The 14,742-nt window shown below is 42.6% G+C and overlaps 1 protein-coding gene and 1 long non-coding RNA gene across 10 annotated transcripts in view; one reads left to right on the forward strand and one right to left on the reverse strand.

Moving 5' to 3' along the window:
- Positions 1-13,541, forward strand: part of rgs19 (regulator of G protein signaling 19) — a 33,693-nt gene extending 20,152 nt beyond the window's left edge. For 8 of the 9 annotated variants that reach the window (XM_030423751.1, XM_030423756.1, XM_030423758.1 and 5 more), the window contains 4 exons: positions 5,077-5,249; positions 6,260-6,358; positions 6,850-7,084; positions 10,160-13,541. In XM_030423751.1, the coding sequence (XP_030279611.1) occupies positions 5,077-5,249; positions 6,260-6,358; positions 6,850-7,084; positions 10,160-10,348 (696 nt within the window). In that variant the 3' untranslated portion in view covers positions 10,349-13,541. The remainder of the gene's footprint in view (positions 1-5,076; positions 5,250-6,259; positions 6,359-6,849; positions 7,085-10,159) is intronic. The other variant, XM_030423750.1, reaches the window with a different exon arrangement.
- Positions 5,100-6,104, reverse strand: LOC115585412 (uncharacterized). The gene is made up of 2 exons (XR_003984701.1): positions 5,647-6,104; positions 5,100-5,505 (listed from the first exon to the last, which is right to left on the reverse strand). It is a non-coding gene; the product is annotated as an uncharacterized LOC115585412 (long non-coding RNA).
- Positions 13,542-14,742: the final 1,201 nt, after the last annotated feature.

A 14,742-nucleotide genomic window follows, 5' to 3' on the forward strand; every position in this document is an offset into this window, starting at 1 on the left:
GTGGTTGATTCACCTGGTTCCAGTGTCTCAGCTGTGATCATTTGCTCATTTAACTATTTAATTTTTTAGAATTCTGTAGCTTTTGTATTTCTGATTGTTGGTCGAACAAACCAAGAAAATAGGTTAATGCGATTGACTTTCAATTGATTGACTTTCAGTGAGGTATGAGGTAGTTTCACGGAAGTAGTGTTGCATAAATCAGATTTGTTGGAAATGGGCTGATGAAGAGAAATGATTAACCAGTGTGAGGTGAAGTTAAGATGGTTAGTCTTGATTGATTGTAAGTATGGAGGACTTTATTTGATCTGCGGGGTTTGGTCTGGGGTTAAGGAACGAAGATCTGAGTAATTTCAGGGTATTCTCTCCAATATCTCCAATGGAATCTCTTTTCTATGCAGGGTACCTGGATTTTTAGTACGTCTATACTTGTGCATTTATATATTTAAGAGTATTGTATGACATTGAGACGGTTCAACCTGCTGCAGTTTGACCTTTCAGTTAAGACAGAATACTTTCCCACCGCCTTCTGTTTCCAAGTGGTATTGTTATCGGCAAAGCTGTTGCAAAGACAACTAGATCATTTTCCATTTTTCCTCAGATTTACCAACAACATAGAACAAACATGACTTTATTCCTTCATTTAGTCAAGAATAGAGCCATGAAATGGTGCCAGCCTGACTGGATCACCAGTCGGCCTTCACTTTCTGAGAGATTTCGTGCCGGGTTGCTGACAAAAACAAGAAAGGTTTAAGGGAACCCATCCAAACTCTGGAAGGATCACACATTATACAATCAACATTTACTACACAAGGGTGTGTTAAAGCAAATAACGTGTGTATTGCCAGTTTAAATTGTCTTTTAGATGGTGGTTTCAAATCAGCAACATTCAGGAGACATTGAGCACAGAAGAACAAACGAACAAAAGAAGTCAGTCAGCTTATATTGACAGTCTTCTTTTACTGCCTTTGTAGAAATCAGAGAATCTGGAGAGGATCACTTCCTTTCTTCACTAATGCGTCCGATGTCCTCAGTGACCCTCAGTCATGAGTGAACTCTGTACTCTTCCCAGTGTTCAGCAAAAAATATGCTACAGTAAACAGAACGCTTACATTTTAGGGTTCTATACTGTGAAATATTAAACCTCGAACACATACACCAAGCAGAGAAAAAGGTGTACTGATTGCCCCCAGGTGGCAAAATTGCAGAGGCTTGTATTTGGAAAAGGTCCGTCGTTCCCTCGCTTCCTCTTTTCATAGAAAACATGTAACCGTGCCAAAGCAAATAACACTCCACTAGTTGTTTTGTTGAAACATTAACCTCTGAAGTTAACATTGATTTTGTCCTGAGTGTAGTTCCTCTGGGGAGCATGAATATACACAGTGAGTGCATGGCAGCCGATGGATTTGTATTTGTTTATAAGTAAAACATTTGGTCTGTTGGAGGCACAGTCGGCAAAATCATCAGAAAATCGTGATTTTTTTGTTTATTTCAGTGTCTTTTCCATTATTCGTATTCAGACAATACATTTAAAAAAAGCCACTAGACTGTGCAAACACCCGGGACTTTCTCGCTCTATCCCTCAAAATCTCATTTGTGGTCGATGCTGTCAGGAAACCTGAAAGTTTTTTCAAGACAGAAAAGATTTCCGCTTATTTACTCGTCCTCTTTCATCTTGTTTGTTTCCATCTCTTGATCTGTCATTGTGACCCCCCTCCTTTCTGTCTCACACACACACACACACACACTCACAGCGAGCTGTTGGCGATCGTGTGGTGAGATTATGCGGCAGTAATCTCTCAGATTAATACTTAAAATGAGCGCTTAATTACTTAATCCCCGCTGGCAGGTGCAGCTGTGTATGTGTGTGTATTTATGTGTGTGTGTGTGTGTGTACTGGTAGATGTAAATGGAGTACACAAAAGCCCCGGCAGCGTCTCTCTCTGAATTTAAATTTCATCTTGCAGTATTGGCATGGTATGTGAGTCCATCTGTGCTGCCAGAGCATGCAGAGATGACACAGGACGAAGCAGGTGATCACAGCGGGCTGATGCTAAAAGTGACCCGCAGACTGAGCAGGAAACATTCAGCCTTACATACACAGTCAATTATAGTGTGTGTGTGTGTGTGTGTGTGTGTGTGCTCAATACTGTACCCAGCACAACAAACACACACCTCCAGAAACACCCACACACACACACACACACTGTAATGATGTCACAGTTTACCTGCGCTGTTAGAGCAGAGACAGAGGAGCACTCCCTTCCTCTCTTTTATCACCCGCCCCATCTTTTATAACACCGAGCTATCACATTTCCTCCTTTGTGTGTGTGTGTGTGGTGTGTGCGTGCGAGAAAAGGCAAGTCTCTACAAAAAGTGTGCGTGAATTCATGTGCTCTCGAGGTGATGACTGAACTCGAGTAGTTTCATTACCACTTTAGTTAGAAGGAGAGAAAAAAGAGACTCCGGGGAAAAAGAGATAAAGAAAGAAAGAAAGAAAGAAATTGAAAATAAAAGAAAACAGAGTACACAGACTTCACAGAATTACAGATCAAGTAAGAAAGACACGAAGAAAGAGAAAGAAAGAAAAGAAAAAGACAGGCTAATATGTTCAGTTCCTTTTGGGCACATGTCTCACTTCCTCTTTTGTTCCACGTGAATGTGTGTGTGTGTGTGTGTGTGTGTGTGTGTGTGTGTGTGTGTGGTTTCTAAGTCTTTCTAATGTCATCTAGCTTAATCAGATTAACACTCCAACCCAAATCTTGTTAAACACACACACACACACACACACACACACACACACACTCACACAAGGCAATTCACTTCCTTGTCATCTTAACTCTATCTCTGCAAATATTTATTTATCCTGGTTATGGTTGGCAGGGCAGCCATATTGTTTTCCTGCAACAGACCACTACACACACACACACACACACACTCACACGAAAGCACACACACACACAGAGTAACTGAGAATGTAAGACATGGCGGTAGACAAAAGTCTCGACTGGTTTTATGTTGAATCGTGACTGCGTGACCTTACAGGCAGCAGGTTTTTATGAACCTGAAAATGTTGCAGGTTGTTGTTTTCATTCATTAATTTACCAGCATCAGCGAACATCAAACACACACACACACACTCACACACAGACACACACACAGGTCAGCAGCCCACTTCTGTCCCTGTGCTGGCAGACAGACACACAGACAGTCGACAGCTGGAGGCTGATGTCAGCTGAGCCGTAGTTTCACCATTTTAGAGAAATGTGAAAATAACAAACGCAGCCCAACCTAACGATAGCATTGACGAGGAATTATCTGCATATGTGTGTGTGTGTGTGTGTGTGTGTGTGTGTGTGTGTATATGCAACAGCTTACTTCTCTTTGTCTGTCTGAATGCACCTTTACGTGCGTGTATGCGCGTCTCTGTGTGCTTTTTCATTATGTATATGCATATTTGCCCTCTTTGTGTGCATGTCTGTGAGTACACCATGTGCTCATACATGTGTTGTTGTGTGCAGCCATACAGCATGACTGTGTATATCTGAGCCCTGCAGCTGGTTCTTCAGCTGCATCATTAGCCCCTGGACTTCTTCTGTTGAAAGTGGAGCGTCTATGCTTTAAGTGAAAGATATATAAGTAGGAACTATACTTTTGAATATTAAAAACAAACAAATGTCGTCCTGCCACATCATCTGAACACCCGCTGCACCAGAGGCTCCGGCTCCACAGCGCAAAGTTGAGAAACCTCTGTGTGTGTGTGTGTGTGTGTGTGATCATCTTTGTGTGTATCTGTGCGCGTGTGTGTGTGATCACAGCTCAATCACATGATGCATCACATTGCCCGGTCTGTCTCCATACCGGCTCTCTTTCACTTCCTCTATTCTACATGCTCTCTCTGTCTCTCTCTTTTCTTCATCGCCGCTCTCCGAATGTGTGAATCTCTTGTTTCCCTCCTTCTTTCTCCCTCTTTCACTCTATAATCTCTTTTTTGTCAACTTTTATCGTCTCACACTCTCTTCTTATTTTTGTCTGTATAGCTCTCTTTCTTTAAGCTCTACTGTCTGCCCTTGTGTATGCCCCCCCCCCTCCCTTTATAAACCTCAAAGCAGATTTGAATGTAAGGAAGTTGCTCATAACTTTGCCTGCAAGTCACTGAAACTGCTCCTTTATCTAACGGACAAATCTCTCTTTCTTCTCCAGTCACCCGCCTATCTAAATTTACAATTCGGTTGTTATTTTTGGTCTTAATTGTTTGTTTCAGAGAGACAGTCCTTCAGTCTTTAAGTCCATAAAGTATGCATTTTATCCAAACCCTGCTGAGTGAGAGCTGTTACTATTTGCCTTCAGATCCTTTCCTGTAAATTAATAATGGTGTGGAAAGGCAAACATGCTGCGTGTAGCGTTTGACGCCGACACACACAATCGTTAGCACATTAACCGCGCTACCTTGCGGTGATTACTGTAAACAAAGACGATCACGTGAGGAACCATTTTTAGCATCCCTAACACCAGCAGTGTTGTTCCAGCTCAGGTTTCTCCAGATTCTGACACACATTCACAGACTACATACTGGAACACATCGTTTTCAGGAGTAGGAGAAGTTATCTTCTTTTCCATCTTACCGGGAGTCCTTAAACAGAATGTTTAAATATATATATAAATTAAATGTAGTTTCATGACATTACAACATACCGTATTGCAGAATTATTGTCATTATTTTACCAGTTTGACCCATAAAGGAATGAAAACACAGGATCTTTTAGGCGAACAAACACTTATTGACAGTACTACTTGACAGTGTTCAGCAGCTGCACCTCCACCTGCCACAGTACAGTACTAGTTATACATTTATGCATTTGTATTAACAATATACGGCTGTAACATGTATGAAAAGTACATATAATATACAGTACAATGATGATTTTTCTGCTAAACAAGTAGCTTTACTTCTTACTCTAAAAGTACAGTTTGCTGTTAATACTTTGGCACTTTGACTTGAGTCTGATTATGAATGCAGGATGTCAACTATTCAAACATGTTATTAGAATCTCTCTCTCTCTCTCTCTCTCTCTGCAGTACACAGGTCCGATCCCGGCCGAGCGAGGGGGCGAGCTGGCCATGGGGGGAGGTCGCAGCGAGACCTCGGCACTGAGCGGGACGGGAGGAGGGCGCGGCACGACCACTACCCAGAATTCCCAACGGCCCAACGCCTGCTGCTTCTGCTGGTGCTGCTGTTGCAGCTGCTCATGGTAGGATACACGTGCACACATGTGCCCTTGTAGTGTAAGCAAACACACACTGGCAGAGCGGCTCGCTGGTCCTGTTCAAAGACACACAGCTGCCTTATCGCTGTTTCTGTACACTTCATCATGCCTGCAGCCTGAAGAGACCTGAGAGCTGAACTTCAGCAGTCTGTGTGTGTCTGCTTCCTGCTGAGGTTAAAGCTGTCCTTCTGTAGAATGATCCCTTTGTCAGCTGTGTAGCATCGTTTGCCTCGTCTCTGTGCTGAGTGAGAGCAGAAGTCATCATCTTTATGTTCTCTGATTTGCTCTGTGATGGAAAGCGGTGATCACAGGGAGCAGAAAGTCTGGAGGAGAAAAGCCCAAAATATGTTTTATGTTACTCAAAAGGAGTAAGTTACTGCACCTTTCCTGAAGCGTTGTTATCTTGTCTTCACTTGCAACGATCACTGCCGGATCAGAAGGTTGTCGGAGGAAACACAATCAGCCCGAGCTGACCAATCCAGTTCCTGTGGTTTCCACCGGAACACTGACACATACTTCTATTTTTTTAGGAGTCGCTCATCGGAGTGTTTGATCAAGTCTAGCTATGTACACACACACACACACACACACACACACACAGGAATACAGTGGACAAACCTGCTCAGTCACACACACGCTGAATCTCCAGACATTAGTCAGACAGTAGCTGTACAGTGATCAGGTCTATAAAGGTCCCACAGGGGGAACTCATTATTTATAGCTTTCTCTCTCTCTCTGTGTCATCGCACACACACACACACACACACACACACACACACACACACCTGTAGCTGCTGCCATACCCTGCTGTTAACATAACTGTGGTTAGTGTTGCCGTTAAATGTGGTTGTAACGCTCTTGTGGGTGATTGTACGTATGTTTATAGCCCTGAGAGCAATTACAGTGCTCTGTGTGTGTGTGTGTGCGTGTGTGTGTGCGTGTGTGTGTGCGTGTGTGTGCGTGTTTCCTGTCTGAAAGCCGTTTTATCATGTCAGTCTCACCTTCAGGAATGAAGAGGAGAGACGGAGGCGGAGCAGGAGGAAGAGAATATCACAGGACACCAAGATGGAAACCATACCAAACTGTGAAGCTTGGTGAGCCTGCAGTGCACACACACACACACACACACACACACACACACACACACACAACTACACACACACACACACACACACACTCTCTCTTTGTGTTTGGTTGATTTGGGATATTTTCTCTTGAACATCTGAACTCTGAAACACAACTAGGTCCAAAGCTGTGTTAACGAATCAGAATGTTGTTATGTTCATCAAACTCAACCCCACTGAACATTTATGGAGGCACTTGAAGACTGACATCACAGGAAGCTCTGTGAAACACGGTGAAGTCACGCAGGGTTAATATGAGAAACACAATCCAACGCATTTAGTCGACTCAGAAACACCAACTCAAAACATGCACATTTCTCTGTTTTTAATCAGCAAGCTGCACACAGGACGTACAGTCTGGATTATGACTGTCGTTCAGCAACAAGTAAATAAGAAATGGTGAACGAATGAGTAAACAATTAAGACACTGACAGTTTTTTTTCCCACTCCTCCTCCTTCAGCACCAAACCCTCGATGGAAGAGATCCGGCTGTGGTCTCAGTCCTTCGACAAGCTGATGAAGAACCCGGCGGGTCGAAATGTTTTCCGGGAGTTCCTGCGGACGGAGTACAGCGAGGAGAACATGCTGTTCTGGCTGGCCTGCGAAGACCTCAAAAAGGAAATCAACAAGAACGCCATTGAGGAGAAAGCGCGCTCCATCTACGAGGACTACATCTCCATATTGTCGCCAAAAGAGGTAAGGAGAGCCGCCGGCTGATTCAAGTGTCAATCAAACATTTAACCTGTGGAAAACGTCAGTCAAACTTAACATCCCTCTTTTCTTATTAAACTCCAGTGAACAGTAACACAGACACCACACTCTTCTAGTTCCCTGGGAAGTTTCAGGGACGCAGATTCAAGGCTTGTGTCATTGTTTAAATTCCAAAAGATTACGGCTGGTTAATCACTTCAGGATGTTGAACCATCAGGCGGATGTTGCTCAAGGTCTCTACCCGCGTCTCAGGAGATGATTTTCATTTGGGGAACTACGATGTTTTGAAAACATTTTCTTTTGAAAGATCGGGCAGATTCATGTTTGTTCTGCCGTGTAGATGTTGCTTCATCTGAACACATCCCACTCTCCAGATGATGAACCCTTCAGCTGTTATTCTCCTCAGGTCGAGGCTCAGGGTTCAAGTCTTTGTCCAATCAAACATGCCGAAGATTTGATTGTTGGTCCGACAAAACAGGACATTTTACTGCCTCAGCTTCAGCTCTCTGTGATAGATCTGTTTCACGGTTATTCAATCATGTGGCTGGTGGAAATGTTAACATGCTCAGGCTTATTCACTGCTATATAAAACAGTTATTGAGGCATCCCGGTCAAGTGATCTGATACCGTTTAAAAAAACATAAATCTGCAAATTAATCTATAATAAAATAGTTATGAGTCGCGGCCCCGCATCAATATGTTATTTGTTCTGTCCAATATTCCCAAATTGTAAAGAAGGTTTCAGCCTCTGGGAAAACTTCTTTACTTTCAGTTTTGAACGTTTCCTCTGTTGGACGTTTGCATTCGTCAGCTGTTTTGCACACGAGTTCACATCAGCCCCACCGTAAGAAATGCGAGCCCTGCTGATTGAGCCAGTGATTACTGCTGGTGGTTAAACTTAAGAGATATGTACTGTGGCACACACACACACACACACACGTGGTTAATGTGTTAAAGTTTATTTTTTATGGTGAGAAACGGGGGAAGCATTATGTGCTGTGCTGCTTTTTTAACTGTGTGTTAAACAGTGGTCGCTTTATTTAGTTTGAGTGCGGCGGCTTCATCACCCCGGGTGTGTGTGTGTGTGTGTGTGTGTGTGTGTGTGTGTGTGTGTTGGCATGTTTCAACAGTGGTGTGTTTGTATGTACAGTTGTCTGCGTGTGTGTGTGTGTGTGTACAGTGTGTTCACAGGAAGCTATAAACTGCTGCTCTCATCACCTTCTGGCTGTAGGTGCTTTTTATAGACACACACACTGAAATACAGAGATATCCAGACGTGTGAGTTTGGCAGAGAAGATGCCTGCCTCGATGTCTGTCTGCATGTCTGACCTTGGTAGGATGCCTGTGTCTGTTTGCCTGTGTGTGTGTGTGTGTGTGTGTGTGTGTGTGTGTTCCTAAATAAGAGCGGAGGGAAAACATAAGAGAAAGCTTGTCGTTCTATAAATATCTAGCTGGTGCTGTCGCTGCAGGGCCACTCCGAGTGTGTGTGTGTGTGTGTGTGCGTGTGTGTGCGTGTGTGTGTGTGCGTGTGTGTGTTCATGCCTCTATGGAAGTTAAGTAATGACAAAAGTGCAGAGTGGAAAACAACTTTAAACCTTAATAAACCTGCGAGTCCAGTTTGTGAGAGTGCAGACAGATGTACAGGCGCAGTGTGAGTGCGACTTCTGAGATGATTAATGAATCGACTGAGAATCAGTCAACCAATCAAATGTCAGTTTATGGCGTGATATTGACTTAATGAAAAAGGTGGAACTGAACTGCGAGGGTAGTGCACCACCCGGACAATTTACAGCGCACACACGAGTTGTCCTTAACTTATTTGTGAAAAATGTGCAGTTGCAAGCACTTCTTTTGTTTAAAGACGGAGTGATTCACTTTTTGCAAGACGAGCTTGAAGTAGATCGACGTCGACAGAGCGGAGCAGTGACCAACACACACCAACACATACTGCGGCACTGAACAACTCAGACTCTGAATCGAGTTGAATTGTGAAATCAACAAAAAAGATGCACACCCATATTCTGTAGTCGCTGCTTTTTAATAGTGACGTTGATCTCAGCTCACTGTGGAGAAAACAAGTGTTTTGACGACATCTTGGGAATGAAAATGGGCTTTTTGTTTTGTTTTTTGTAGCTTCACTTATGGAAGCTGATAGCATGTCAACACAAGCTCTGTAGAGAAAACGACAACAGTGCAGCAGCTTCACTCCTCTGTCGCTCCTCTGCAGGTCACCTGCAGTTTTGGAGGACGCTGGGTTTAGGAATAATCTCGTATCTGCATATTTACTTTAACACCAATACTTGATTGCTAAGACACGTTTCTTGCAGGGTTCGTACGGGTGCTTGAAATCCTTGAAAGTGCTTGAATTTCAATGTTGTGTTTTCAAGGTCTGAAAAGTACTTGGATTTTAGTTTAAGTGTTTGAAAGTGCTTGACATTATAACTCTGTCTTCCACAAAATTGTGATCAGACTGGATAATTAATTTCTGAAGTTTTTGCTATTATGAAACATAATTTTAGATGTTTACAGCATAATACAATTTACGTAATTGTGATAAGAAAAAATCATGAGTATATATATTCCTGTAGATACGTATTTTACCCCAGCAAAAAGGTGCTGGAAAATCTTTAAAATGACCCTTAAAAGTGCTTGAAAAGTGCTTGAATTTGACCTTGAAAAATGTGTACGAACCCTGTTCTTGGAACGATGCTCCGTTTCCCAAAACTCTTCACACGAGAGCATAACTGCTCACTCATCGTAACAAACTTCAATCTTACGTGTGGAAACTGAACCCACCATGTAATCTTTCATCTGAACTAAACTCGGCTTCAAACACGACGAGCTGTTACTGTGCTGCGTGAAGTCCAACAATCTGAATCATGGGTGAAAATAGGTGAAGTAGTGTTTATAGTTTCTGTGTGTGTCTCTGTCTGTAGATGGTGTTAATGATTCAGGATCTTTAGTTAAAAGTGTAAGCAATCCAGATGTTTGATGGTAGATATAGATGAAGTCTGCCGTGTTGTCGTCTCGTCACTAAACTGAACTAAATGTCCCCCCCAGGTGAGTCTGGACGCCCGGGTCCGAGAGGTGATCAACAGGAAGATGCAGGACCCGACGCCTCACTCGTTCGAAGACGCCCAGCTACAGATCTACACGCTGATGCACAGGGACTCCTACCCAAGATTCCTCTCCTCCAACATCTACAAGTCGCTGGTTCACGGCGGCTCGCGTACCTCCTCCGAGTCCTAGTCCCAGACCGCCTCCACCTCCTCCTCTGATCCTCTGATCCTCTGATCCTGCACTCACAGGACTGATCCCAGACCATTTCATCGCCTCCCTCACGCGCTCCTCCTCCTCCTCCTCCTCCTCCTCCTCCTCCCAGGACAGAACTTAAAAAGAAATTATCAGACTCTTCCTCCTGAATCCCAAATCTCTCCGATTACTGCCAAGACTTTCTTCTCTCTCTCTTTTTTCCCTCCCCATATTCTAAACCTTTGGTTCTGCTGCCAGCACCTCCTCTCTTCTCGTCTCCTCTTCTTGTCGCCGCTCTCCAGTTGAATCTCCTCTGCTTTATTCCCACCAGAGTCTCTTTGTTCTCATTAAATCTTCCTTTGCTTTCCTCTCTTTTCTCTTTTGCACTTGAGAAATTCTTGCAAGTTTCTTACAGTTAAAAACGACACAAAACAGGATCGGAGTATTTGTCAAAACGGTTTCTAAATGTTATATTTTACCTTTTTTTTTCCGGATATAAATACATTTTAAAGCCTCTGAAACAGCAGTGAGACCATCAGCGTAAAGATAGTTAATAAAGATGGTCAACGAGCCGATAACTGAGTTCAGGATGCGTTTATGAACAGAGGACATTCATGAAGAGGATCTTACTCACTAGCTTTTTCTAGAGCGTTCAGTCTCGTCTCACAGTCTTCCTCAGGAATTGGAACGTGTCCGAGAGGATGTGGTTCAAAGGTCCAGAAACATCTGAGTGCATGCACCTCGAGTGAGATCAGAACCAGAACATTATCACATTTTCACCCCTGGTAAGGATATCGATAAATAACATAAACAAATATTTCTGATTAGGGTCCCTTCAGATTTGTTTTTGAATGAATTGTTGCCAAAAATTGAACATTTATACTCAGTTTTTTTCTTCGATTATTGCGACTTAAACGCTCGTGTCGACCCAAACGATCCAGCCGACATTTTACAGTCAACAAATTGATCGCGCGCTTCTATTTTTCTACCATGCGACCAACATGTCGTGTTTTCTCGTCTTTCATTTCTCTTTTCTTCTGTCCTGATATTCGGTCTTCTTTCTCCTCTCCTCCTTCGTCTCTGCTCTTCTTTGGCCTCCCCATCGGAGGGGGAAGCGATCAGGACGTGGAAGTATTTCTTTGGGATCTCGTTAAGTGTTACATGGAGATGCACATGATGACTTGGGAGATGTGAATGCGCTGCAGTGGGAGACACACACGCCCGTGCCATGGATTCTAAGTGGATTTGTAATTTTTTTTTTGCCCCTCCCCCTACGACCATACAATCACCTTTAAGAGCCAATTAAAGGGGGCGTCCGTGACCTCCGTCCACCTCATCGCCTTGTTTTTCATCCTGCCGTTTTCTACGTCTGAACTGACCGAGAGGAGAGAAGACAAACGCCGTCTGATTCCCTCTCTCACTTTTTCTTCTTCTTTCTTTCAACTGGAACACACAGGGTGCTCCCTCCATCCCCGCCTGGCAAACAAAAAAAAGTTTGTTTCCGTTTCCCGTTGTTTATTTCTCCCCTCTCGATTTGCTGGATCAATCATTTCACTCCTGTGATAAACAAACGGACGAATGGATGGATGTCACTTCCTTCCGACTACTGATTTACAAACAGACGAGACGTCTATTTTTTAAGAGAAAACTATACGGAACATTTTAACTATGTTGACTTTTTTTTGTTTTTTTGTTCTTTTGTTTTGTTTATTTGGTTCCTCCCTCTCTCCCGCCTTCCTGGATTGTTTTGTGTTTTTTTGCAAGAAGAGGAAGATTTCCTCTGAGACTGTACTGATCTCCACCCAACGCAACACCACAGACGCCACACACAGGTGCAATAAAACACTGGAGTTTGGAAAAAACAACACACAAACACACACACACGCACAAACATTTGTGTTACTATACTTCACGGGCTCGCTCTCTCCTTCTCGTCCAAACCAGTTCCACCGAAATGTTATCGACACCTCAGGTTCTGTTAGGAGTGTTACATCTGTCTGAGCTGTCCAAAGTATTTAAACCTCTCTGATACGCAACCACAAACACAGATCACCATGAATTTCTTATTCATAACAAGAACACACCATTTATATTTTATATTATTTGAACCTTTTGATGTACAGTATTTATGTAACATGTTTTCTTCTTCTAATAGTAATTAACTTAGAGTTTAAACCATTATTTGTGTCATTATTTGGTTGATTGACAGCTTCTCGAACGTTAAGATTTTATGCTTCATGGAGATTTATATCACTTTCAACTGAGTTTATTTTTCCATTTCATGACTAAACAATCCAGAAATAACTTGCAGGTTAAACTGATATTAAAACTCATCAGACCGAGTGTGACTTTTGACCTGAGACATCAACTCTTAACTCAACAGTTCTGCCTTTATCACCGAAAAGGATTTCAAAGTGTCTAAGAATCAAGTATGGCAGCCTCACATCATCAACATCTGGTGTTCAAGATAATTCAACCTCAGTTGTTTCCTCTCCAGGAGACGTCACCGAGCGTCCAGGTCAAAATCAGTCAGCGGTCAACAAAGTGTAAAACTGCCATCTTCAGTTTTCTGCTGTCAGGAAGGAGCAAAGAAGATAAAACGACCCTCTGTGTTCTCTAAAGATCCTCGAGTCAAAGTCGTATAGTAACACAAATAATCTCACACACACACACACACACACACACACACACACCAGGGTGGCCTACCTGGGCACTGCTGCTGCTGACCTCTGCCTCTGTGACCTCTCACCTTTGACCTCACCACTGTCTGTCGCCCACTCGGACGCCTGCTCCTGATTGGCTGCAGGAGGCCGCAGGGCTGAACTGTGGTTGGTCGATTCAGGAAGAGGGGTGGGAGGAAATCCCAGGTGCAAAAAAAATATATATATAGATATATTAATGAGAAAACTAATGAAAAAAAAAAATACATATATAGAAGAAAAAAGATATTATGTGAGATGGGATGCTTACACCCAGTGCTTCATGGGAAATGTAGTTTGAGGAAAACAAATGTTTGTAGTTGTCTGCGGAGGCGGAAACAACAGGTTTTAAAAAAAAAGAGATGCCTCTGTCTTCAGACTGGTCACTCAGAATGCATTTATCTTAGTATTGTTAATGTTATTTATTTTATATTTTGTTAAAACTGTGATTTTAATTGTACATATATAAACGGAAACTCTTGAACATCCAATGAGAAGCAGCTTCGTTTGTTCGGTGTTTGTTTGTCTGAGTGATTTTCCTTTTTCTGTCATCAGAAGTTCCTCACATCAGTAGAAGTTCATTTGTGATCAGTGTCAGCGTCTCTGCTCGCAATCAAACACCAAACCTGTCGCTTCTCTACGGAAGCCCTGAGGGGAAGGTGAAGAAGGTGATACTTGAGAACTGCTGGAAAAAAAAGGTTTTCCAAGTATAACTTTTTATTTTTTATCCGAAAAAAACACAAGATTTTTCCCCCCCCCCTAATTTGTGAAACTGAATGGGAAAAAAATTGAAGAGAAAAGATTGTTTTGTGAGAAACCAAGCCGGGGAAAAAGTTGTAGCAGGAGGTTTTTTAAGTTAACAGCTCAGTTGGTGATGAAATGGCTTTTTGAACATAAGAAAAAACACTAAAGCGCTTCACTCTCAGCTGCTCCAGTCACCATTATAACCATTAACAAGGATGTAAAATGAAGCAGGTCGTTTATCAGACTGACGCCGTTAAATGTTACTGCCTGATCTGACAGCTGATGATGAACAGTGTTCCACCTGAGACTGACCGCAGATCAGCACCGATTACAACACAATCCTCCTTAAAGAGAGACGTGACAGCGACGTCACACAACCTGCCAACACACACTGGGTGATCTTAAGTGAATTTTTTTTTTGATTGATATAAATGAAATTAAAACATGAGCCTCAGCAAAATAATTCTCCTGCAACAACTTATTTATTCCACTCGGTTTGAGAAGAAAACAACAATTGGTATGAGCACAGATGGGATTTAAATAAATGCTATTAAAGAAAAACTATTACAGATAAAAAAAATTTAAATATAAACTAATAATTTTAAAATGTAAAAACTTTTTTTTTAAAGTATTGTGACCCCTATACTTCGGCGTTGCAGGCGATATCAATGAATGTGTAGTGGAGATTGATTTCTTTCTTCACACATGCTACTCATGTAAACTGTTGATGTCACAGATGGATGAAGAAAACGACTCGATGTGTGTCTGGCTCCTTCCTTCGAGTCGCAGCGTGACGAGCTCGCTGCTGAGCCTCGTCTACGAGGTGTGAAGAGAAAGAAAGACGCTTTTCTAGCATGAATCTGCAGTTTGAGTCGACGGTTTGAGCTGAAAGTGAACATGAACTGAGCGCAGACACAAACCGTTGACGGTCAGTGTTGACAGTCCCAA

This window comes from Sparus aurata, chromosome 7 (genome assembly GCF_900880675.1).
Source record: "Sparus aurata chromosome 7, fSpaAur1.1, whole genome shotgun sequence".
Lineage (NCBI taxonomy): Eukaryota > Metazoa > Chordata > Actinopteri > Spariformes > Sparidae > Sparus > Sparus aurata.